Source organism: Haemorhous mexicanus, chromosome 5, assembly GCF_027477595.1.
Source record: "Haemorhous mexicanus isolate bHaeMex1 chromosome 5, bHaeMex1.pri, whole genome shotgun sequence".
In the NCBI taxonomy this organism is placed as follows: domain Eukaryota; kingdom Metazoa; phylum Chordata; class Aves; order Passeriformes; family Fringillidae; genus Haemorhous; species Haemorhous mexicanus.
In genome coordinates, this window is record NC_082345.1 from 62873059 (window position 1) to 62899329 (window position 26271).

At 41.3% G+C, this 26271-nt stretch overlaps 1 protein-coding gene across 3 annotated transcripts in view; it reads left to right on the forward strand.

Annotated features, from left to right (window-relative positions):
* SRPK2 (SRSF protein kinase 2) overlaps positions 1 to 25969 on the forward strand; it is a 128421-nt gene extending 102452 nt beyond the window's left edge. The window contains exons 10-17 of one of the 3 annotated variants that reach the window (XM_059847384.1): positions 1322 to 1568; positions 2494 to 2982; positions 6764 to 6864; positions 6959 to 7066; positions 16565 to 16634; positions 17355 to 17447; positions 17873 to 17965; positions 24305 to 25969. In XM_059847384.1, coding sequence (XP_059703367.1) covers positions 1322 to 1568; positions 2494 to 2982; positions 6764 to 6864; positions 6959 to 7066; positions 16565 to 16634; positions 17355 to 17447; positions 17873 to 17965; positions 24305 to 24489 — 1386 coding nt within the window. In that variant the 3' untranslated portion in view covers positions 24490 to 25969. The remainder of the gene's footprint in view (positions 1 to 1321; positions 1569 to 2493; positions 2983 to 6763; positions 6865 to 6958; positions 7067 to 16564; positions 16635 to 17354; positions 17448 to 17872; positions 17966 to 24304) is intronic. The other 2 variants (XM_059847382.1, XM_059847383.1) reach the window with 2 other exon arrangements.
* Positions 25970 to 26271: the final 302 nt, after the last annotated feature.

The following is a 26271-nucleotide window of genomic DNA, read 5'->3' on the forward strand; positions in this document are numbered from 1 at the left end:
TTATCTTTCAAAGAACATTTTTCTTTTCATGTCTGTGGCTTTAGCAGTTTTAAGCACAGAATTTCTGTGATGGAAATTCTCACAGACATGCAGTTCTATAGCTATGTCAAACCAAGTTAAGCATTGCTGTTTTCTTCTCTTGAGGAATAACCCATTTGTCCAAATCCTGACAAAAATGGGAGAATGCACTAAATATTGTGCATTGCAGATATCTTAAGGGCATAAAGGCCTTAATCATCAAGGCCTGAAAGTTGAGGCAATTTTATGAGATTTGAAAGATCTCTTTGCCATATGCATGTAGGAAATCACCAGTGGTGATACAGCTGTTCAGAAATATCTGTGGTCAAAGCTGCTTTCTGTATAATTTCAGTGGGTATACAACATGGGTGAAAATTACTGGGTTTGTGAAATTTAATGTCTTGTTTAGATGATCCCATGGATTTTTATGAAAATAACGAGATTAACAGATTTGCCTTTGAGGAAATGTTTCTCTCTGTTCCTTGTACTTTTTTTTTTTGATTATATGAGGATTTCTTACTGTGACATTTAAGCAATGAATGAAAAATGGATAGATCTCATTTATCAGATAGTAGAAATAGAAGCCACGGTTCAGTTAAAATCGGAAGTGTTTCAATCCAGGCTCTGATGTGTTCATTTTTTATTTCCTTGTTGTTGTACCTGAGTGTTTCAATCCTTACGTTATATAAAAGGAGAAACTTCATAATGGCCATCTGCTGTTTGTAATTCATATGTTTTGGGCCAAAAGGGAGTAATAAAAATGCTTTCCTTTCACAAGAAAATAGCTGAAAAAACCAGGTTTTATTTAAAATTTGCTGTTTTCAGTCTCTTCAGTTTTCTTGTGTCTTTTTGCTCGGAATACTTTTGCTAGTTATTACCTGTATTATACAGAGAGAGAAATAAGGTATTAAATTTACATGTAAACAGCTAATATGATACCCAGTTATTTTCCACATACAGTATCATCTGTTAACCTGGACTGAAGTTCAAGATTATTGTGTTTATCAAGATTATAGGATCATGGGAATTTTATTATGGCATCTTAGAGGTATAGATGTATTTTGCTCTTGTATCTAATAAGGACCATGTAAAAATATGATTAACTGTGTAAAATTTTGGTGGATTTTTGCCTCATATAATCCTGTATCATTCTTGATTTGAAGTAAACTGGAAAAAGTAATATAATTATTAAATTAGTTGCCATCTAGTATTTTCAAAAAAATTATAATCAAACTGTAATTTAGTTGTGAGATGCCTTGAAAATTAGTAATTACTTTTTCTTTCTTTGATATTAATATTTCAGGTTGGAAAAATATCCAAAAACAAAAAGAAAAAACTGAAGAAAAAACAGAAGAGGCAAGCTGAGCTGCTAGAAAAACGCCTGCAGGAAATAGAAGAACTAGAGCGGGAAGCTGAAAGGAAAAAAATAGAAGAAAATGTAACCTCAGCTGTACCATCAAATGAACAAGAAGATGAGTACCACCCAGAGGTGAAACTAAAAACAGCTGATATAGAAGAGGTAGTAGATGAAGAACCTGGAAATGATGATGGTTAGTATTTCTTGTTTTTATTGCCCCATTACTGTTTCAGAGCAGAAAGTAACTGTGCAGTGTTGCATCTGGTGCAGTGAACAAAATCTCCAGTCATTAAGTTCATTTTCTCCTGTAGGTAAAATTGTAACTGCAAAACCTAACATGGTAAAAGAAAAATCAGACTTACTACAGAAGTGAAGAAAGCCATCAGTAGCTATAAACAATTCAAAAAAGCACGTATAAAATTCAACAGAACAGGCACCATGCCACATTAAGTGGAATAACTGAGTATCCTGGTGAAGTAGAAGAAAAATAAGATGCATTTTTCTATATTATTATTATTGTTGTAGTTGGAGTCATCATTGCTTTCCCTTTTTCTTCTTACAGTGTTTGTTGTAAAGATCTATCAGGTAACAAAGATTGCAACTTCTTCAGCAAAATTTTTGATATGTCTTTTTAAAATTCCTTGTTAAAATAATCGTTATGGTCCAGCTCCATTCTGGCTTCCCTGATTTTCTTGTCAGCTCTCCAATCCTGATGAAGATGTAACTGCTGAGACTGTAGTTCAGTTGGGTTTGGTTTTGTTCTACTCTTACAGAGAGTTTTCTTACTTCTGTGATGACTCCATTGACATAGATTGAATTCTAGATTTTTAAAAGCTTACTTTCAAGGCCTGATTCATCTTCCCTTCATAACATTATTCTCTTCTGGATTGTTTCCTCCTGAACCACTTCCCATTTTTTATTTTTTCAACAGTCTTACTAGTCCATCCTTTTGCCTTTAATTTAGATTTTAAGCTTTGCATATTTCAGTGATATTCAGTGTTTCCTTGTGTGATATGTCAGAAGTCAGGTAGTTACTGAAGAATTAAAAATGATGAATGCCTAATTTTAGTCTGGTTTATTGACGTGTGATGTAATGTGTTACTTGCCAAAAATTTCAGGTGAAGCAGAAGATCAGGATGAAAAAGAAGACACAGAGAAGGAAAACACTGAAAAAGATGATGATGTTGAGCAGGAACTTGTCAACACTGACTCTACAGACCCTAAGTGGATAGAATCCCCCAAAACAAATGGCCATATTGTGAACGGCCCATTCCTATTGGAACAACAGATTGAAGATGAAGAAGAAGAAGAGGAAGAATGTCCAAATCCAGAGGAGTATAATCTTGATGATCCAAGTGCAAAAAGTGATTACTCTTATAGCAGCTCCTATGAACAGTTTAATGGTGAATTGCCAAATGGACGTCATAAAATTCCAGAGTCCCAGTTCTCGGAATTTTCAGCGTCGGTGTTCTCTGGGGCTCTGGAGTCTGTAGCCTGTGGTTCTGCTGTGTCTGAAGGATCAACTGTAACTGAAAGGGAGGAGAGCAGCCCATCTCATGACAGGAGCAGAACGGTTTCAGCTTCCAGCACTGGGGATTTGCCAAAAAGTAAGTGTTCCTCTTAATGGCTTTTGTCTAGTTGCATGGCTGTGTATTGTATTGAATAAAAGAGGCAGGTAAATGGAATACAAAGGCAGTGGTTAGGTTAAGAAAAGATTGTTTAAGTGAATTGGATGTTTTTTCTTGCAGAACTGTGACTCATGGGTTATTTTCCACTCTAGAAGTTGCTTTTAAGGGGTATTAGGTAAATTATTGTAGAATAAACAGTTGCATTGACAAGTCAGTCTACACGTGAAAGAGAAAAGGAAATCTGTAGTTGCAAATAAACATCATTCCTGTAGTTTAAAGGTAGAAGATGAGCATGAGATCATGTAACCTGATGTCCTTTGATAACAAGTCAGTAATATACCATCTTTTAAGCCCAGTAACATTTATTGTTGACTTAAAAAGTATTTTTTATACAGAAAAATACCTGTTCTTAAATGGACAAATGAAATTATAATCTATTGTGATTGAAATGTGTTCCACTGCTTGGTACTCTAAATTGTTTTAGAAGAATTGTAGCAAGTTTGAACTTGTGTGGCAGCAGCTTCTATATGTTACTTCTTGTCACATCTTTTCTCAGTCATATTGAAAAATTCTGTATTATGCTGTGTTTTCATTCATTAATTGTTCTTTCTGTGTCAAACAGTTCCTATCTTAACCTTTTATTAATACTCAACAGGGCATGTTGCCAACCCTCAACTCATTATGGTGTTTCTATATTCAGCATGGGTTTAGGCATTTAAATTCTGGCCATCAGTCCAGGACTTTTGCCTGTAAATCCATTTAAAGACATGGAAGGTGAAATCTTGGTGTCATTGCAAAGAGCTGGATTTTTGCCATTGAATTAAATAGCTTCAGGATATTACACATAGGTCTTATTTATAGTGCCAGTGGTTAAATGATAAATATATGGGTTTCAGCTTTAATAAAGAAAATACTGAGAGCCTAAATCTGTAAGTGGATAGAAGAAAATGGGAGCTTAGGGAGAAGATCACCAAGCCTGCCATCAGCATTGTCACAGATGAATTAGAGCTGCATTGAAAAATGCAGTCAAGTGTATTTCTTGGTTTAAGACTTTAGAAGAACAATTCACAGAGTTTGTTGCAGGATCTGACGGGTAAGGTAAGAAATGTGAAATAAAATACAGCTCAGTAGAACTGCATTTCTGGAAGATCCAGGCAAATAAGGCTTTTAGTCCATCTCCTTACACTCTGAAGTGCCTGAAACAATATAGAGGAGGTTCCTAGATGCCTGGTAGTGTCTGCTTTTGTTTTACCAGCTGTATATAGGCAGAAATACTCCACTGCTGTTTTCTTGGGGTGGTGTGTAAAATCCTCATGTCTTCAGAGGTTAAAGCTGCTTTTGTCCTCATGGAAACATCTTAGCTCCATTGCTGGAGAAAGATGTTGGAGAAAGAACCTACTTTGTTCCTCCTTGATGTTATCCCATCAGTTCACACACCTTTCTTGCAAAGAAAGAAGACAGTAAATTCATTGATAGTTGGCTTTTTTTGAAGAAGGAGGAAAAGCTGAATGTTACAGATATTAATGGCATCAATAATAACATTGAGGATAACAGTAGTAAAACAGATGAAGGTATTTAGAAAGAAGCATACAGGAATTAGAGGCAATTAAATATTTTTAAATGGTGCTACATATTTTTTCACCATATCTTTATTCTGCTTTTTTTGTACTGAAGTAGACTTTTATTTGTTCCTCTTTCTCTAGGCATTGCTATGCATTGTTAAGTGGCATGGTCTCATCTTAATTTTTTGGGGTTCTTGCTTTATTCCGTGCACAAACCAATTTGTGTTTAGTGGATGAGCAGTTTTTGTCTTTTTCATGTTTTCTCTGCGTGACCAAATGCCCTGAAGATAGATCTGTAATTTCCTCACGACTTTCCTCCTCCTCTTTCCAGTGTTTGAATGTTTGCTAAGTACATTGTCATGCAGAGATTGTGAGAATTAAGGTGATATTTCTTAGTTTTTATGGAACTAGGACACAGAGGCATTCACTAATTTTGTGCACAGGCTAAGCTTATTTGGATGCTTTTTTGTGAGTACTTTCTAGAAAATACACTTATTCTGACTTCACTTTCAGTTGTAAATGATCTTTGTCAAATACAGAATCCAAGAAGAGACAGGATTTAAGCATCTTAAGTTTTTAGAAAAACACAAAAGTGTAGGCACTTCCCTGTTGCCTGCTCAGGTCCTTTTCTTAGGAAAAGGTTGAAGAAAGCTGTTGTGTAATGCCATATTCAAATGTCTTAGTCATGGGGCTTTTCCCCCCACTTCATTTGACTTTATTTACTGCAGTCCTTCAACAACATGTGTGGGAAGGATTTATCCAGGATTGTCTTTTTTGTTTGTTTTTTTTTTTTCCCCAAAGACTACTGAACTGGGCAAGGTCCTGTTATTTCTTCAGTAATGCATGTGATTGTGTTAGCAAAATTGCACTGTACTATGCAGCATGTTTTTAAGGGAAGACTTCAGTATTAAGCTTACTAGTCTTACTAGTTCTATCTTCTGGGTGTTTTACTTCTGTCCTTAGGTTGATGCTCTTTATAAACTTGAGTCTTGGGCTCCATTCCAGCTTTTTTAGGGGACTGAAAAAAGTTTGTTGAGGTCACTGCTCCCTCTGCTTTTTGCTATTTACTCCTGTATTTTCATTCCTCTCTGCTCCAGTGGACCTCTGCCACTTTCTTTTCTGGTTGGGTAAAATTCAGTGCTCTGACCACCCATTCAGGCTTCCTGTGCCAGCAGTGGAAGATCTCCATCTGATTTCAGTCACTCCTAATTCACCATTAGACATCCAGCAGTCTTGTCCTTGTCCCATGTCTGGTGTATTTTCCTCTTGCAAGGCTTTCACCAGTTTATCAGGTCACTGCAGTCACAAGTGCTTTTTGGATCTAGTACCTCTTTCTTATCTTACCTTCAGTTTCCAATTTACACCTTGTAGCTTTGGGACAAGGAAACAGAGACCAGTCCTGTGCTTCCCTGTGATTTGTGGTACCTGCTTCTGTCTTCTGCTTTTAAGTAATCTGCTTTCTTCCCAGTTTAGTAGCTAGCAGATGGAATGTCAAAACAGAGAAAAGCAGCACCTCTACTGGTGTTAAGGTTTCAGTGTCCCGAGAGCCCCCAAAGATTGCAAGATTAATCAAAGTTCTGCCTTTTTAGTCTGTTTCATAATTGATGCAAATAGGACCTTCAGAGAACTTTAAGTGCTGAATTATTTGTGAAAAGGGTGACAGCCCTTAGGGTCTCAAGTTAGCCAGGTTTTGGTGAGTCTTTTTACCCCTTGGGATAGGTTTACTGAAAAAAAAAAAAAAAAAAGAAAAAAAAAGGAAGAATTCAGCCAGATTTTATTTAGTGTGGCCAGGCATGGAACTGCAGGGTTTATTTTCTCAACCAAACTGTTCCAAGAACAAATCTTTCATGTGTGTGGTGGGTGGGTGAGTTCTTGGAGTCTGAAGTTTTCACATTTTCTGTCTGAATCTGTTCTGGGAAACATACACTGGTTTTGCTTAGAAGTTCCTCTGGTTATTGTAGTAATAGTCATTTGGCAGCTAAAAAATGCAAGAAATTTGCACTTGAAATGTATAAGGATATTTAGAAATCAGGGGAAGAAGTCCTATTTATGTTGCTTTAATTTCTTATAACATTCAGCAAATTATTTTCATGTCTTCAGTGTATGTCAGTGCTGAACAAAGTGTCAAGGCAAAACTGCTTAGAGAGAATGAATGGTAGGCTTAACATTCTAACTGTTCTGCATTTTGCTTGTGTTAGCAAAAACTCGTGCTGCTGACTTACTGGTGAATCCACTGGACCCAAGAAATGCAGATAAAATTAGAGTTAAAATTGCTGACCTGGGGAATGCCTGCTGGGTGGTAAGTGTAACTACATCATTTTAGCTGTTCACTATTTAGAACAGGTCTTTTTATAGTCCTTTTTTTCCCATTAATGTGGTTCTTTCTATTTTAGCACAAACACTTCACAGAAGACATCCAGACAAGACAGTACAGATCCATAGAGGTTTTAATAGGAGCAGGTTACAGTACACCTGCTGATATCTGGAGTACAGCATGTATGGTAAGAACAATGCAATGTGTATTTTACAAGAGTAAAGCTCCTAAAGCAGTTTTTTATTTAGTGAGGAAACCTGATGGGGATGTTTTTGATGTTTTGACACAAATATATTATCGTAAGTTGTAATGTATCAGATAGCTGCTGATGATTTCTTCCCTTTCTTTCAATTTCTCAATCTTTAATCAAAAGGAAATATTTTGGAGAGCACATCTAATTTTCATGTGATGCATTTTAAACTTGTAGCCAGAAACATGCAAGTTTAGAGAAGAAATATATGTCTATTCTGAATGACAGAAACGTAACTGACAAAGTACAGCTGTTTGTTTCATTCCAGTCTTAGAACCTGGGATACTGTTAGCTGTGATTGCATTCCCTTTTCTTGTGTAAAGTAGCAAAACAGGGAAATACTTGAAATTGGTGCCAAGTGCAGTGAAAACATGGGTTGGATTAGGCTTGGTTCTAAACTTTCTAGAGAAGGAATTTAGTTTATTGGCGGAAAATATGTGGTAACATTCTGAAGAATTAGTTTTAAGACAACTGAAATTACAGCTTTTTAAGGGTCTTTATAGAACAGAAAAAGTGAAAACTTAATCATGCACCTTTCTGAAACACCCTAATATCTCTTTGAGGATGAACAAGCTGCATGCATCTCCTCATTTAAGATAGTATGTATATCCAAAAAAACACATTTAGAAATACCTTTGCCTATTTTAAAAGTGAAAACTTAATAAAATCTTTATATTTTACAAATACATGTCTGATAAGAGTAAGTGTGTGAGGAGGAGGAGGAGGAGAAGACTCAAATACTAGACACAGTTTGCAGGCGTGGGTGATAAGAAGAATTACACAGCTCGGAGGGAGAGGAGGAGGAGGAGGAGGATTGAAAGGAACATAAAATCCTACAGATATTATAAGTTCATTAAGCCATGTGTTGGAAGTAGCTAACCCATAAGTGAAATTAAAGTATGTCTGCTCTGGAGTTTAATCCTAGCTTTTTCTTTAGTACACAGCAAACCCATCCATTTCCAAACTTACTCTTCTGTTTGGGAACAAAATGGAGAATTTTTCTATTACATTGAAAACAAAGCATATAAAATACTCCACAGTTTGTTCTTTAATTCCTTAAGTTATTCTTGTCTTAACTGACTACAAAGTCATTATAGAGATTTTTTCCTTTTACCTAGTATTTTGTAAAGCTCTCTTGAAGTTGATAACCTTTTATTTTGTTGGACGCCCTGCATTCATCTTTAAGTTGTAGCTATCACTGCTAATTTTATAGTCTTATATAGTCTTTTAGTCTTGTAGCTAAAGACATGAAGGAGGCTGAGTTCTACCTAGAACTGTACTTAAAGATAGTGGGGTACTAAATAGCAATATCACATCTAAGAAATATAATATTCTTGCAATACTTGGGGTTGCCCAGCCTATTACAACTTCTCCTCCGTGTTATGTAAGTGTTACTGCTTTCTTCAAACTCAGGGAAAGAAAAAGGCCTAAAGCATCACTGCCTCTGGAGGTTCCTTAACTCAGATTCACAATTCTGTATGAAATTTCATTATTTTAAAGAGAAAAATGTACCTCTGCTTTTTTGTTATGTAAGCCTTGCAGATAGTAAAGCATTTGAGGCAGAAGTGCTGTGATTCTGTCTTCTGTCACAGTCTTTAGGTTTTTGCCCTTAAGAAATATAGTAGAAATTTTATAACATTACAGCACTTACATACAATTGTTGAATACAATTATCATCATGGTATAGTTGTGTAAAAAATAGAGAGCAGCCTCTCAAGCTCATACAAAAAATTCATCATTTAAAAACCCCTAGAATCTGTTTGCATTGCTGTGTGGCTGAGAAAATGGGTCAGAGCATTGGGGATGCTGATCCTGTATCAGATGGAAAACAGCTCTGAGGCAGGGATTGCCTTGAAGGCCTTAATACCTTTCTGCAGAGGACTTGTAATAGAGATTAACAGCCAGGAAAGCATTCCTGATGTGGAACTGCAAACTCCCAAATTTATTTAGGCTGTCTTTGGAAATTAGGATGTGAACCTCTCCAGTCCCTAAGGCAGTCAAGAACTGTGAAGTGCCAAAATGTTTTAATGCCTCTACTTGTTTTCTCAAGTTTGGTTTCCTTGTTGTACCCAGATTTGGTTCAGAAAATGCCCTTCTAGGTTATCTTGCTCTTGTTTCATATTTAATTCACTCTTTTCCATGTTTACTGTGTTTTCAAAGGGATTGTCTGCTGGAGCAGGTGGTGTTTATTTTCAGACAAAACACAGCTTAGATACCCTGTTAGCCTTGATGTCCAGGACTCCCAAAGGAGAGCAGAGGCGACTTTGCTTGTACAAGTCCTGAGTCATTAAGGGCATTTTTGGAAGCAGTGCTGTGCTAAATGAGTGGTCCAGCAGCTTTTCCATTACTTTCCCTTGGCAAGTTTCCATCCATCCATACTTTACCTAATGTGACAGCACCAAGCACACATGAACACTGCTTAGCTTGCAAAGCAGAAGATTTTCTCCATGTATTTTGTATGCACTATTGTGTCAGGTATTCTAGCTCACATCTCCATTTAAAAAACAGCAAAAAAAGGCATTTCTTGGAACTTAGTGTTTGTAGGGTTTAATTTTACTGTCATGGAACAAGTTGAAAAGTACAGTGGTGTGAAGCAGGTCCTGGAAAATGTGTATGTAAAATGTGTGTGTATTTATGTGTATTCAAAACTCACAAATCTTTATGTGTCCTGGTTTATATGAAGGATGACTTGGAATGCTTGGTACCAGGATTCACCTGGGGTCTTCACTTGGTCTTGTGCTTTTTGGATCTCCATTTGAGCCCAAGGTTTTCATTGCCTTTTGCTTGCTAATGAAATAATTTGCTCACTGAGGATAGCACTGACCATGCTACTGGTTCTTGTATTGGCTTGTATTTATGGCATAAAGTGTGTTAAGCACAGAAGATTGTGTTTTATCTCAGCAGCAGTGGAATGTCTTTTTCCATCATACCATTTGCCAGTCCATTTTACAGAGTCTTTAATAAGGATGAAGATGAAGTTTTTAAATAAGGCCTCTGATAAACAGGGCCTGAGCATGCAAAGCATCTGTGTTCCTGTGTGCACAGGAACCTCCAGAATATCCCCATATGAATCTTCTGGGACATGGTACATTGTGTCTGAATGGAGAGCATCCCTTACCTGGCCTCAGTTAGTTTGGGATGGCTTCCTCTAGCCAGGAGTGTGATGGTTTTGATGCAGCTTCCAGGAGAGAAAAGTCCTGATTTATTCATATTGACTTTAATATGGGGCTAGCCAGTTTCTGATCAGGATTTCTTGTGCTGGGAGCCCTGTAAGGGCTTTACCAAAACAGCAAAAGAGGGCAAAATAACTCAGTGCTAATAATCTTGCAGTGCTGTTTCTTTGGTGTTATGTCAGTGAATAAGTTGCATTGCAAGCCAGCAGCCTGTGAGCTGAATTTTCTAATTTTAGATAGTTTGGCATGGCCCAGTTCTTGTGCCCCAAACTTCTTTGAATTGGGTTTAAAGGATGAGTGTGAATATCCTCAGCCCAGTACCAGTCCTCTGCTCTGGTGATCTGAGTTGCAGAGTTGCTCAGAAAAAAACAAAGGAAGGAAGGGAAGAAAGAGGATGATGCATATCTTTGGAGGCTTCTAATCAGTGCAGAGCATGCATGAAGTGCTGTGAAAGGGGTTGGTTGTCAGTGGGCTTTTGCAGACCATGGCGGAGTTGTTTGCTTGTTCAGTGCTTGGCAAAGAATTCCACAAAGTGTAACTTAAATTTTTCTCTTTAGACTTTGGTGATCCTGGTTGGAATGATGCTGCCATTTGCTGGACATGCATAAGTTTGGTTAAGGAAATTGTACAGTGCCCTTTTATTTTTCTTTGAACAATGTGGCCTGTTTATGTGGAATACTCAGCTGCTGTCAGGGAGAGCTAGACATTGGGAATCTCTCCACATTTACTAAATTCTAGATGTTCCCTTCCTGTACTAAGCCCTAATAAAATTCTGCCAGCAGGGAGGTGCATCTCTGATTTTCACCCAAAAAAAGGGAATAGATTTGGAGGCAGCAGTACCTTTGACAGGATTGAAAACATTCTTGATGATTTAGTTGTATTGGTTTGAATTTCCACATTAACAGTATTGAGCAGGTTGCTTTCTTTAGAGCAGAAACTGAACAGACTCTGAGTGATTTAGCATTTCCTAAATCCCAGAAAACACAGAACAGAGTACTCCACTGCTGCTGCCAAGAAATCCTGGCAAGATAAGGGAGTTAGTACTGGCAGACAGCATCCTTTTGTATTGCTTCTGGAAATGACTGCAAGCACCATGATTCCACTGCTGCTTTTCCTTGTTCCAGTCTCCTTGGATTGGAGACAGGAGAAGCACCTGAAGTGATGAATCTCATCATCTGACTTTTGTTCATTGCCTTTGGTTTGAGCTGCTGGGAAGAGATGACTGTGTCACAGGCTGGGACATGAACAAGGCTTTTTAAGTTTTTAACACTTTTCTGAGGTGTCTTTTGTGGACAGTTGTGATTCCTGCAATATCCTCTCTTTGAAATAAGACCTAGCATACAGATGACAGCTACAGGTCAGCAGGAAGTCAGAGAAGGTGAAAATTGTACTTGGTATTTTATCTCCCCAAAGAGAATACAGATGATGAAAGAAAACATTACAGGTGTGATGGAAAGGGGACAGACAAAGAGCTTTCTAAACAAAGGATGTGCTACTACAAGGCAAGCAAGTTTACAGCAGTGGGGTTTATTCGTGCCATTTCTGTTCATGTGAGAGAGCTCAGAGGAACAGAATGGAGAATGAACAGGATATATCGTAAGTTATGTTAAAATTAAACCTACATGTAAGTGCTTGTGGGTGCATTGCAGGCTTGTGGCCCCAGTTTATTTCTTTGTATGCTGTTCTCCAATGTGGAGTGGAGAGGTAACTGTCCTTAACTACTCTTCACTGTTGTAAGCAGGGAAAAAATGATCTTGTCTCCATGGGATCATGAGTATCATCATGTCAGTCTGTGTGAGTGGCACATACCAAAGGTGTGATGACAAGCTCCAGTCTGCACAGAAGCAGTATTTTGAGGAAAAATTGAAAATCAGAAATGTGGTTTCGAGGGGAGAAAAAGCTGAAGTTGCTATGCATGTATTTTTCAGTAGGCAGATACAGTACAGAATGCTGTTATTACTCGCTGTACACCCTTTTTGAAGGTGGTGGGTGGACAACCTGAAACACTCAAAAGAAAATGATTTCCCAGAGGAGCTGACTTTCCAAAACAACCACTCAGTATGCATGATTCCAAGATCGGAGTACAGCAAGTAAAATGACCCTGATGCCTTTCCAAGCATCCCATGCAAGTCTCTGGTTTGTATATTTGGCCTTTCTTACCAAGCACTAACCATGCAAAATGCCTTTCATACTCTTCCCATTGCCTGGCTCTTCAGAGGGAGATGTCCGTGGGAGAACAAACTGTCAGCTGCTGTGTGTATCTCAGAAGGCTCTCTGATCTTCTTTCCATGCTCCCACTGACCTCTGGAATAGTCTTAAAACCAAGCCTGTTTTTAAAGCAGTTACAGTCTTCGCATTCACATCTCTTCATTTCAGCTGGGTAGAAGCTCTGGCCAAGAGCTGCATCTCATCTGTCAAAATAATAATTCTGGCCTATAGCTTGTTGTTCTTTTTCAGCTGGGGCTTCAGTTCAGGGAGGCTGATGCAGTCCAAGTGAATTGTTCTTCCAGTCCTCTCCCAGAGAGCTTTCCCTAGGCATGCATCCATTTTTCAATCACCAGATTGAGTACACAGCTGTCACAGAGTGAAAATGTAGCTATTTCCAATTGTGTGTTTAGATATGGGTCCATTATAGAGCGATGCCACCAGTGCTGGGCTGTGCTAGGTTCACATACAATCGTGTGGCAGGAAAGAAATAGAGCCTCTTCAGAGCCTATAAAACAGCAGTGTAACCATTTATATGAAAGGTTCACCATCTGCAGATGGAGAAAAGCAGTCTAGACTGGTTTTCTGTGAGAACCTTAGGAAAGTGGTAAGTAGAAATTGCCAGAACACTCAGTAAAGATGGGTGGTTGCCTTGGGCTTCTGTGCCATATGTTGAGTGTGATGTATCTAATTTTTTTATCTCCATATAATAAATGAAATGCTGACTTGTCTTGAGGTAAATGTCAACATTAAGTAAAAAAATCGTGGTATTTTTAAGTTGGAGCTTCTGTCAAGAAACTTGTTCTTAGAAATTATTACTTTCAAAGGGAAAGTAAGTAAATATAGTTAGTCTGTATTTGTAGCCTCATGGAAATTATAGACAAATTTGGGTTTAAAGTGATCTCTGGTATCTGCCTCCTCCTTGAACAAGGGTTGTTATCAAAGGTAGATGAGGTCACTGGGTGCCATGTCCATTTGAGGTTCCGTACCTCAGGATGTGCCTGTAAGAATGGCATTTCCACAGCCTTTCTGAGCAGCTTGTCCCAGTACTCAGGCAGTCTCACCAAAGAATTTTTCCCCTCATGTTTGATTGGAATTTCCCATCTTGCTGCCTGTGTTGTCCTTTCATTGGGGAGAGTGTAACTTTTTTTCTCCACTTTTGCCTTCAGGCAGTGGAGTGCAGCAATTTAATCCCTTCTCCCCTCTGAGCAAACCCAGCCCTGCCAGCCTCCCCTCCTGCATCCTCTGCTCAGCCCCCCAGTGCCTCAGGTCCTCCCTGACCTTTCCCCACTTTGACAGGGTCACTCTCACACTGGTGACCCCAGACTGGTCACAGCTGGGCAGACCAGATCCATGGTCACTGTGCTGCCCTTGGGGTCTCCTTGAGTCATCACAGAGTGTCAGTGACCTCCCTCATGGGGTCTGGGGGCTGTATGTGCCTGCAGGTGGGTGTAAAGTGTGGGTAAGTACTGAGGATGCCCAGGAATCCCAGAGCAGCAGTGGTTCCACAGCCAGAGCTGTGGCTCTCAGTCTGCAGCAGCAGAGATCTGCTCTTCCAGCAGCTCCCACTCCATAACAGCATGGGCTTTCCAGTGCACCACCCCTTTGGAGAGTGCTTTAGAGAGCAGAAAAACTCTTCTACAATCCAGAGATGGGATTGTCCTGCTTACAGCTGTTAATGTGTTCATTAATGTATTTCTAGCGCTGATTCTTTATGACAAAAACCTTGATCTGAGTTTTATTCTTTTTTATATGAGGACAAATTAATTTCATTAATCTTGCCCTGTGTAGCCAGTCTGTCCTGAAAGTAGCTGGGAAGAAACTACCAGGCTGCCACAGTTAAACCTGTGAAACATTGTCTTCCATGGATGCTAAGAACCATCCTTACAAATACTTACCACAGCACCTGCCTCTGGGCTGACCTTGTGTGCATGTGAGTCAGAAGTGGTTTTGTTCTTAGAGGCCTTTAGGGAGAGTCAGAAAATGAAATTTGTGAAGTGCTGCGGCCTCAGCCCATCCTGGGCATGCAGTCAGAGCTGTACAGAAAGGAAAAGAGAAGCATCATTGTCATTTTCAAAAGTTGTAGTTTTTGTTCAGCGAGAGGGTGGTGTACAAAAAAAAATATCCCAAATCTGTGGGAATTTTCAGCTCTTGCAATACACAAACTGATCTGAAATTCAGAGTATCACAGCAGTATGCTTACCTCTTGTGCTTCTCTATAAGCAGTTTTCACAGTTTTTCAGTTTAATCTTTTTAGTCCCACACAGACATATCGAGCTATTAATACTTCATTTTATGGACAAAAACTATATTCTGGTGTAGTCTACCCTTGTGGCTAAATGCAGCTCCATTTCCATTCTTCTCCAGGGATCTGTGTGTAATAGCAGAGAGTTTCTCAATGTCCTTGGGAATCAGCCCTGTTGGTGTGTGCTCTCCTGGTCCAGCTCTTCTATGAATAAATACATTGCCATGAGATACAGAGAGGACACTTGGGTCTTCTCTGTCTCATCTCAGAATAACAATGTTCTCTGTGGTGTGTTCAGAGATCTATCCCAGTGATCACTTCTGCCTGCTCTTAACATTTTTTCTGTTTAGAAACCTGGTATTTTATGATGTCAGTCCAGTTTTTTTCAGCTGTAAAATGCAAACTGTCAATCCTGAGCTAAGAGTAGAATAAGAAAAGTAGTGAATGACTGTTTATTAGTGATAGTAACTTTAGAAGTTCAAGGCCTGTTCATAGGATCAGCAGAAATGCCAGCAAGGGCTGTTCCTGTTTTCTTGGCTGCTATGTGTGAATGCAATGAGTTATGTTGGCTGTAGCCCACTTGGATGGCACTGCAGTTCACAGCTTGAAGAAGCCAAGTGCTTGTAAATAGGCTAAATTTACAGGTGATTTAACAACTCCAGTTTGTAAATTGGAACAGAAAAGTGTCTATTTTCAGGAGACAAGTATTTTGTAGTAAATGTTCTAATGGAGTGGAATCCCATCCTAGAATTGTGCTAGGAAGGTCTGCCTGGTTTTTGGAATGCTTTTCTGGATCAGTTGTTTTCCCATGTCTTAGTCATGGAAAATAGTTTGATGTTTAAACCACCTGGAAGGAATTAGATTCCTGTGGCTGCTTGGGCAATTGGTGAGCCAGAGCTGAAAGAGACTAGTTTAGCAAATTAGACCAGATGAATCCATGTCTGGGCACAAGTAGGGGCTCTCATAGTTGCTTCAGAGCTTTGCAGCTTTTCATATTCATTACACCCATACAGAGAAAGTCAGTTTTGCCCTCCCCTAACACAGAGCTAATGTCCCATGGAAGCATTGCCTGCCCTGAGGGGATCTCATGTCCCGGTGTCTGTTCTGGATTCCCCATCAGTATCTATCTCGCCATTTACTCCCACCATTGAAGTATTAAAAAAAAGTCTTTCAGATTTAGAGTAATCCAATAAGCTAATTTAAGTGATTAATTATAGTCATAAATGGATTTTGTTTGTGATTCAGACTTTTCTAGTTTAGCCTCCAGCATGCAGCCTGACAGGTAAATACCCATTAGATACATGTGTAGCTCTTATTATGTGTATTATATTGTATTATTTATATATATTATTATTATATTATAAATGCCTGATGCGTTCAGGTACTTGGCACAATCACCACACTGCCCACGAGTGGGTGAGGCTGTGTTTAAGCCCCTGGCTCAGTGCAGCACTGCCGGACCCTCGGGAGCCTGGCAGCTCTGCCAGGGCTCCCCAGGGGCTGCAGGGAGGGGCTGCACTCCAGCCCTGGGTGATTTCCTTCCTTCATCCCAGCTGGAGGGGCAGCAGTGCCTGGGGGGTGGGCGGGGGCTGGACGTGGGGCAGAGCCTGGGTGTGTGCTGCTGCTGCTGCTGCTCTGCAGGAACAGTGTCCCCAGGTAAGTGGCTGCTCCTCAGTCTTAGATCCAGTCACAGGCTCCAGCTTTGAGTATGAATTCCCTCTGGTTTCTGAGATAGTTGTGATGTTGTGCTGACACCTTTTGATGGAAAGCCTTACTTCTGCAGTACCCATGACTGTGTCTGTTACGTTGTAGGCGTTTGAGCTAGCGACTGGAGATTACTTGTTTGAGCCACACTCTGGTGAAGACTATTCCAGGGATGAAGGTATGACTCTTTTGAGGTATTGTAAGAGTTTCTTCATATTTTCATACACCTTCTCTTAACTTTCCAGTGAGGTTACAGTGGGGTTTAAGTTTTGGTATTTGTTTTGAGTAGAACTGTTCATACACATTGTTTTCAGAATATAAATATGATTTTTTTTCTTTTTAGTTTTAAGTTCCACCACTAGCAGTGGGTGGGCAAAAACTGCCTTCTGCAGATATTCATCTACTTAACAACTGCCTGAAGGAATTAAACTACCCTTCTTGTAAGATTGCATATGTGTGGAAACCTGATTGAAAATAGCATTTTAGTTTAGAAAAGAAACAACAAATTTGAATTTTATTCTAGTATTCTCTTTACAAGAGTGACACTGGAATAATGTTTACATTGTGTATTTTTATTTGTATTAGGCAATTACTAATTTTTTTTTTTTAAATCAGAGTTAACTCCTGCTTCCATCTGTATACCTGTCCATTTTCATGCTTGTTTGCTTGTAAATGCTCTTTGCAGTGGTAATGTGGGCATCATTCATTGTTCCTAAATGCTACTAATGATGCCAGAGCTCTGCTGATCCTGGAAACCTCTGCATGGATTTGCTGCAAACATTGTTGATTTGAAACTATTTCTGATTTTTTACTAATTCCAGTTTCTTTCCTCTTCTTTTTTATCCCATCCTTTCCCTGCCCCTTCCACCCCCGTATCCTTTTTTTCTCTCCCTCATAGACCACATAGCACACATCATAGAGCTGCTAGGCAATATCCCAAGGCACTTTGCTCTATCTGGAAAATATTCTCGGGAATTCTTCAATCGCAGAGGTAGTACCTCTTCTTTTTGAAAGGTGCCGTGATGCAGACAGAAGTGGAATTGCTGTTGCTGGTTGTGTCCCAGCGAGGAGCATTTCCTGAAATCACACAACAAAATTTTCATTTTGAAAAAGCAAAATTCCCAGGAATCTCTGACAATTTTTTTTTTTTACCCAAATGTTCTGGAAAATAACTATTGGTACATTTTAAATTTCATGGCAAAACTTGTTTGTGGCAGCTGGCACTCGTTGTTTTGAGAAGGAAGTTTTGCTGAAAGCATCTTTCCAAAGTAGCCACTGAGTGAGCAGTGTGCACGTGTGTTTTTTACCAGGATCAATCTATTTCTGTCTGTACCGGGCCAGTGTTAGTGTGTGCATGCAATGTACTGATTAAACTGTTGTATGTTTCTGTTTTGCTGGCAATGTTCTCCAATGCAGACCACATAGCATTGATCATTGAACTGCTGGGAAAAATCCCTCGAAAATACGCTATGTTGGGGAAATATTCCAAGGAGTTTTTCACCAAAAAAGGTAACGGTATTTATGCACCACTAATTTAAAGCATAATACTATCCAAAAGGAGAATATGTTCATTTACGGGTACTGAAGAAATAGATCCATTTAAATGGAGAGCACTTACTAAAGAAGAACTGTGATGTAAACTTGGCTTTCTGGGAAAAGCCCCAATTTGAGGTGTTCATTTCAGTATTTCATTTCAAATTCATTTGGGGATGTACTCAGCAAAGTGTGGATGTTAACAAGTGTCCGTGTGAATCTGTTGTCTAATGTTCCTGTGAGTGTGAGGACTCAAGTGATGCATAGCTTGTAGTGTGGTGAAAAATCATCTGTCAGCAGCTTTGGATCCTAGCTAGTGGTCCAGCAGGTGCTACTGGTAAGGAATGACAGAGGCAGGAAGGGAATACCTGGGCAGTGGACCCTGAGCTGAGTGTGGCTGCTGTCACACCCAGGGAGCAGGCAGAGAGATGGAACTTGGCCCAGGCTGCCCTTCAAGGCAGGGTTTTGACTCGTGGGGGGAGAACGTGGTGGTGCCTCAGGTGTGTCCATCCCCTCGGTTATGAGACAGCCCGTGCTGGTGGAGGGACAGGGTCTGTCAGGAGCATCCTGTTACATGGTGGGGGAGCATCCATGGCTGTCAGCCACAGCTGGGGAGGGCAGAGCTGGGGGTTGCCCTGCCCGTGGCTGCAGTGAGGTGTCGGTGTCTGGGGGCTGAGCTGGCGGCTCTGGAGCTCAGGATTGTGAGGCCGAGCACAATCAGTGATTCACCCTCCCATGCCCTGCCAGCAGTGATTCAGCCTCCCTCCTGCTCTGTGCTGGGTATTCCTGCTGCAGCAGGGACTCAAGGAGGCTGCTAATGGCGTTGCAGTGCAGAGGAGGGCAGCAGTGATGATCTAGGAGGGAGCAGCTGCCCTTTGGGGGAGGCTGAAATGCCTCGGGCTTTGGAGTGTGGAGTAAAGGTTCACATAATCAGAAAGTCAGTGCATTAGCTGAAGGCAAGCTGCTGTTTGCCAGCATTTACCGTGTAAGAGCTGGGGGAAAGGCAGTGAAATTTGCAGAGGGTGGCTTTAAAACAAGTGCTTCCCTGCACAGCAGGCAGTGAGTTTCAGGAGCTGGGTGCCTCAGCGGGCAGAGAGAGGGGGCCTGTGTCAGTGGGCTTCAAACAATCTCCTGGCTACTGAGATGTACATGAGGCCCACAGGTCTGGAAATGTATCAAGCAGTAAGAGGGCTGGGCACAAGATACACCCTGCAGCACCTCCAGACAGGGATTGCAGCTGCTGGAGCGTCTCACATTTCTACTTTTCACCTTACAGCAGATAGGTTGGCATTTTCTCATGATGTGACAGAACTGCAAAATGACCTAGCAGTTACTCAGTAACTGCAGTGTTGGCAGTGCACAGGAGAGGGCAGTTTGTAAAATTCCTGTGATGTGGAGAGTCTCTGGTGCTTCCATGAGCATCTTCAACTGCAGAGTGTCCCTGTTATCCTCTAGGGCCAAAATGTCAGTGACATTCCTCAGAGGCACTGGGGGTGCCTCTTGCATCCTCAGGGTGGGATTTAAGGTAGGATTAAAGGCTTCATTCACCAACCACACAACATATAAATGCGAGTTTCTGTGGAAAATTCAGTAGACTTGGATCCCACCTGTTCCTGCTTAAACCAGAGAATCTCAAATGCAATACAAAGGAGTAACAAACCAAGCTGCTCTTTCAGATCATACCAGTTATTCTACTGTTGCAGGTTGGGGAAGCTGAAATGTTTGTGGAACAAAACTGGAGGTGCCAAGTGTCCTGGTTCCTTGAGCATCTTTTCTTTGCACCCTTTCCTTTTCCTTTTCAGGCACCCTTTTCCTTTTCCCTGGCCACCCCAGTACTGCCAGCCTCTGGTGTCCCCAGCTGGGATTTGTGTGTGGTGGGCTGGCAGGGTATGAGAGGTTGGCTTCAGAGTTGGCCAGCAAGCTGCTGCATTTTGTACTCATCTGCTTGTGGCTTGAGCACTGGAGATCAGAAGCCTCGTGGTACAGGCCTGGGGCTCTTGGGACAATTTCTAGCTGTGGTCTAAGGGTGGGCTTAGAAATCTTGCTTTGAGTTCCTGTTTTAAAAACATCAGTCTTGGGTGAAAATCACTTTAAGTTTTGCTCCTGTCCATGAGCAAGTTTGACCTCAGAGAGGTGCTGTAAACATTTGAATTGTGCTACTGAAGTCCCAGGCACAAATAGAAAGATGCTAGTAACTTAAAGAGTTCAGAGGATCAAGTCCTTTCTCAGTAATTGCCTGAAGCATTTTTAGACATTCAAATAGGAGGATGCATTTAAAAGAAGAAAAGCATTTTTAAGTTACTTTATATACTATTAACACAAATGCTCACATATTTTTATAGGGTCTCATCTTGATTGTTCTTACACTATAACACAGATGCTCACATATTTTTATAGGGTCTCATCTTGATTGAACCCAGTAAAGGACTCCAGGGAGTCCTTTTCTTCAGTGTCTTCATGGAAGCTGTTTTGACTGTAAGAATTATTAATAAGTTTTGGCATTAAAACGTAAAATCCTTTTGTTATTCCTAGACCCTGGTCGCTTCTATTTTTCTTCTGCTATTTGCTAGTCATGTTTCCTTGTGAGCTAAACTTCTGCAAGATGTTGGCCAGGTGCTGGCCTTGCCCTTTGGAAGCTGAGCAATGAGAAGCACTCATTGTGATGTCCTGGAAGGGAGGGAGGGCTCCCTCCACGCTCCTCACTTCCACCACTGCACCACCAGTCCTTGAATTAGTTCTCGGGATCATGTCATAGATGTGTAGCAGCAGATTGTATCCCATTGCTGCTTCCCAGTTCTTCACATCATCCATGGCTTACTGTTCAGTAATCCATCCTCCTCTTGCCTGGTGACACCTCTTAAATTTGTCTTTGACAAATTTTATAGACTAGCTCTGGGTTTTTTTGTATTACAGTCAGCAGAGATAGCTTTAAATAGCATTTTTCTCCCCTGGTCCTTCAGAAATTTTTTTTAGTAATTTCCTTCTGGCTTAACATTTCCTTTTTCAGAGACATCATTGCTACCTCTGGCAACAGGAGTTTTACAGCTCTGACAGCTCCGTTGTCCTCTGCAGATTATCTTCTGTGTGCTTCACTATCAAAAATCCAAATAAAGAGCTTCTCTGAGGAAGCTCTCAGTATTACATTTTTAGCACTTCTTTGAAACTTCATGGTAATGCCCTGAATACAGATGGTGTCAGACTGGTGGGGCTTGTGCTTTTTAAATCCTCCCTTAAATATAGGTACAGCCTTGCTTTCCTCCAGCTACATGGTACAAACATCTTGAACTAGGTGAAAATGTGAGTTGGCAGACATCTCCATCTCCTGTGCTCTTCTCACTCTTTAGATGGAAATGAGAAGGACCCACATAAAAATTGTTTCTAAGACTTTGTGTCCACTTCAAAATTAACACTCTGTGTTAATTTTCTTTTACTTACTTTATTTTGTTTCCATAGTTAGCATCGTGATCCTTACTGAAAACTGAAGCATTAGTTTAGGTGTGGTCCTTGCACAGATACTTTTTACTGAATCCTGTCTTCTTAAGTGCTTTTACAATCTTCATAGAATTTCTCGTGGAAAACTTCAGCCAATAGTGCTAAAACAGTTTGTTCCTTAGCAAAAAAACTGCTGAGTATCATGCTGGCCTTAGCATGGGCATTCACAAAATGAGGAGTACTCAAACAGCAAGAACTCTCCCTCCATAGTGGCACAGGAGCCTCATTGTGCAATCTTACCTTACCAGATCTGAGAGGGGAAAGATGCTGGAAATGACAAAATGTGAGTGCAGAGATGAAGACAGTACTGAATGGGAACACACACCCACCTTCCCTCAGAGCTGAGCCTCATTTGGTACATGATTACAGCAGCCCTTGCAGTGAATGCTGGGAGCTGGAGAAACCATGGACACGATTTTTTTCCTAGCAATTTTTTGCTTGCAGTCAGTAACAAGTCATTTTTCTATTACTTTTGGGCAGTAATTTGACTTCATGCATTCCTGTTAGATAATTTACTACCTGTTCTTGTAAGCAGTCACCAAGACACTCTTTTGGAAACCTTCCAGAAGGTAAGATTTTCAGCAGTTAAGTTTCAGGGTTGCACAAAGATTTAAAGGACTGAGAGTGAGCCTGGAAATGAATATGCTGCTCCGAGGTGTGCTGCCCTTCCTGGTGAGGGGGGCAGTTGTGGGCCCAAAGCAGAGCCTTTCTGTGTCTGTGGGTGCTGGTGGGACATGCCTGCACTGTGACTGTTCACACACAAACCAGAAGGTGGCCTCTGCTGGAATTCCTCCCTGTGGGTACCACACCTCGAGTTCCTGTTTCTGCAGCTTCGGTGGTGGATTGTTTGCACGCTTGCTTTTGTGGGGACTTTGTGACAGCAGCTGGAGAGCTGCTTTTTCAGGCACTGCACTCTGTCTAGGACCTACTGCTGAGGCTGAGGCAGCAGAAACAGGGCCTGCTGAACCTTTGGGGCTTTTAATCCATTGCACTGAGATGTTCAGCCCCTGGGGCAGTCAGATGGAGATGGGTTACTTCTCCTGCCCTGGAACTTCCCTAGCCACAGGGATGTGCAGAAACTCTGGTCTGTGAGCTGATGTCAGATGGCATTTTATGGGCAGTAGGTTACAGCCAGGGACAAGCACCACGATGACAAACCACTTGGCTTACAAGTAGTGTGTCCTGGATGCCCCCATGCCAGGTGGTGAAGTGAGCTTGTGAAGCCTGTTCAGCCTCCAGTATTGGGTGAGACCCCATCACTCTTCTGAGTGCAGAAGCACCTCGGGGGTCTCTCAAGTGCTTTTTGCAGTGGCCATGGAGACTGTCTGGCTTATACACATGCTCAAGATGGATTGCATTAAGAGTATAAAAATTTGGCAGAAGACAGCTGCCCTTGGGTTTCAGCTGGTCCCCAGAGATCAGAGGGTTTGGGTGTGGCAGGGCTTCTAATTACTGATTAGAACGGGTCAGGCACTCTTAAGTCTGGTCACATTCAGTAAGAACTTTCTCATACACAGATTTATGGCCAGTGTGATTTGTTGCAGCAAGAGGCCATAGATTCATTAGACTGCTGGTGATAAATGCACTGGATCTACGAGTGTAAGTGCACTGCACACGGGTGTTCCTGGCTGTGGTCTGACACAGTCAGAGAGATGTCCCTGCTTTGGGGAGGAGAGAGGAGCAAGCCCATTGACTTGTCTGCAGGGTGGGGTCCTATCTCATCCTCCATCCAAGGAGGATGTCCCATGTCAGATTTACACTTCTGGGAGAAGTGGAGGTGTGACTGTAGTGAAATTCCATGTTACTGCCATCCTGAATGGTGAGGGGGCAGCCACACCACATGTAAATGAGGGATATTGAGAGCCTGGATTGCAAAGGCTGTGGGTCTGGTGCAAGGTGACAGCTCAGTATCCTGATGGCAGCAGTGAGGGTCATTTGGCCTGGCAGCTGCTCGTCCCTCTCGTGCCCACAGTAATCCCTTCACCACGTACCTCTTGGCACATCTCATGGCTTTGGGCCTCATTCCTATGCAGTGGTGGAGCAGGAAACTGAAGAGTCTTCCCCATCATGCTGGATGACCCATGGACAGACCTGGGTAGTGTTGCTGGTTTGAATGGCAGAACGATTCTCACCTCCTTCCTTTTGGTCTGGGACGCATTGCCAGGTTGGCAGAAGTGCTCCTGGGGGCAGCTCCAGTCCTGCAGCTGCTGCCACCATTTTTGTTGGTGGTTGGTTGAAAGAGACCTGGGCAGCAGCAGGTGCTTCCCTCTCAGGAAAGACTCAGACCAGCCTTTCTGGGGGTGTTTGCCTGGGAGATGGAGCAGGATCTTTGGAGCACCAAACCTCTGCTTGGCTTGGTTAGGAATGAATCAGTGCTCTGCTGCATTGCTGGCAAATGTCACATGGTGAGGCAAGGACCTGTGTTTCTGAGACCTCCATCTTGGGATTGGAGCAGGTTCTGTGAAATTTGGGTTCCTTGGCTGATTAAGAAGGAGAGGCCTGCAGTGTGGTTTGGCCATGGTGGGAGCATGAGTGTGAATGAGGGCCTGTGTGCACAGGAGAGTGAAGTCAGCAGGAAACATCACTGGAATCCACGTGTAACGTTCTGATGGCTGTAGGAACAGTTTTTGGCTTGGACATGGAACATACCCATCTCCTTTGAGGACCTCAAGCAAGCTTGGTGTGCGCTGCCCTTCCTAAACAGTGATTGCCAGCCTGGTGAAGGTGCTGTGAAGGCAGAGTGGGAGAGAAACGGAACAGGGATGAGTTGCTGACATGAGTAACAAGGTGTTTTTCTAATGCCATCAATATTTCTGTTTGCAGGAGAACTCCGACACATTACCAAGTTGAAACCTTGGAGTCTTTTTGATGTGCTTGTGGAGAAGTATGGTTGGCCTCATGAAGATGCTGCACAGTTTACAGATTTCCTGATCCCCATGCTAGAAATGGTCCCAGAGAAACGCGCTTCAGCTGGAGAATGCCTTAGGCATCCATGGCTGAATTCTTAGCAGAATCTTCCAGCTGTAAAAAAAAAAAAAAAAAAGCCAGCAACTACTTTCCAATGCGTTGGACCTAAATGGTGACTGTCACAAAATCTTTAGCAGGATCACACGTGAGCTGGCTTCAATCCTCAGACCTTTATTTTGCTTGAGGTACTGTTTGACATTTTGCTTTTTGTGCACTGTGTTCTTGGGGAAGGGTAGTCTTTTTGTCCTCAGCTAGTAGTTTACTCACCCACTTTCTTCAGAAAACACTTAACGTGTCTTTAAGCATTGTTTCTTGTGTTGTGTGACATTCAGATGTCAGATTTTTGAACAAAAGAAACTTCCCCCCATGTGTTTTGGCAAGTTTTGTAACTATTTATGAAAAAAAAAATATTTTAGCTGATGCATATTATATAATTTACGAGTGTAAGAAATTTATCAAGTCAGAACTGAGTTACGGCAAGGAATTGTACAATTTTATCTTCTGGCAAAGGGATGTCATTCTTGTATTATAGTGTATGTAAATGCACCCTGTAAATGTTTATTTCCATTTAAATATGGGACTGGGGACTCAATTTCAGAGTAAAGCGACTAAGTTTTAGAGAGCTTTATAGCAAACCAATTGCATGTAGTGGACTTTAAACTGCTTTAAGGAATTGTGTAAACTTTCTATTCTGTAGCAGTTCCTGTTCATTGGGTTTTAAACAAAGTGGCTCTGGTTTACAGGATTTCATTCCCCAAACGGCACTTTAAAGGAAGGCTAGACTTCTTTCTAATAAAGTATGCATTATCATTTAGCACTCCCCTTTAGAACTTTTGCCTATTTTAAGTGCTTTTAAGAAAAGAAAAATAGCAATTTCCCTTACAATGTGATAGTGAAGACATGGTACCATATGGTGTTGCCTTTTTATAAGCACTGTAAGTTGTACTATACCTTAAGAAAAAGAAAAAAAATTAAAAGTAGAGCATGAGAACCACTCTCTGTGTAGAATTACTGATCTTTTATAATAAAAGTGTGTGCTTGGCATCAGTTAAGGAAGGATATAGCTGCAGATATTTACAGTGCAGTGGGTAAAATAATCCAAGAAGCAAGATCATGCTCATTCCATTCATAGCTTTACATGTTTCTAAAACAAATTGCACTAGCTTTCTTCTTTCCCATCCGTAGACATACGACTGCCCATTGTAAGTTGCACGCAACAATTATGTGTTTCCTAGGAAAAAAAGCTGCATAGGCTGAAGCTTATAGGCAATACAGATTTTAGAATGTACAGTACGGAGGTGTGTTTGGGCCTCTTTTAGAAGTCAGTGGGATGAATGTAAGCTTACTCCTGATCTTCATGTAACTACAGTGCCACTTTTTTCTTGACTTTGTCCATATAAAATTTATTCACATGCCTTTGCAATAACTAGATTGTGAGAAGATAGCCCCATGCTGTAACAATAACCAGTTGTTTGAGGTGCTTGCAGTTGTCTAATTAAAGTGTTTTGTTTTTTCAGACAATGTTGCTGGTCATTGGAATCTTTGCCTAGCCACGACTCAGCTGTGGGTGTGCTGGAGGGGTGGGAGGTGGGGGCTGGCCTGTCCTGGCCAGAATAAGGCAGCTTCCCATGTTCATTTATGGAACACATCCCCTGGTGTCCGTCAGAGCAGCCCCACAGGCCCTGTGGCAGGAGGGGCTGTGGGTGGGAGTGGTTTGCTGGGTGAAATGTGACCAAAAAAAAAAAAAAAGCATCTTTCCTACCAGCTGTTCCGTAGCAAGTCCTGTAAACAAGGGAACGATTGTCCTGTCCCGAGCTGGGGCA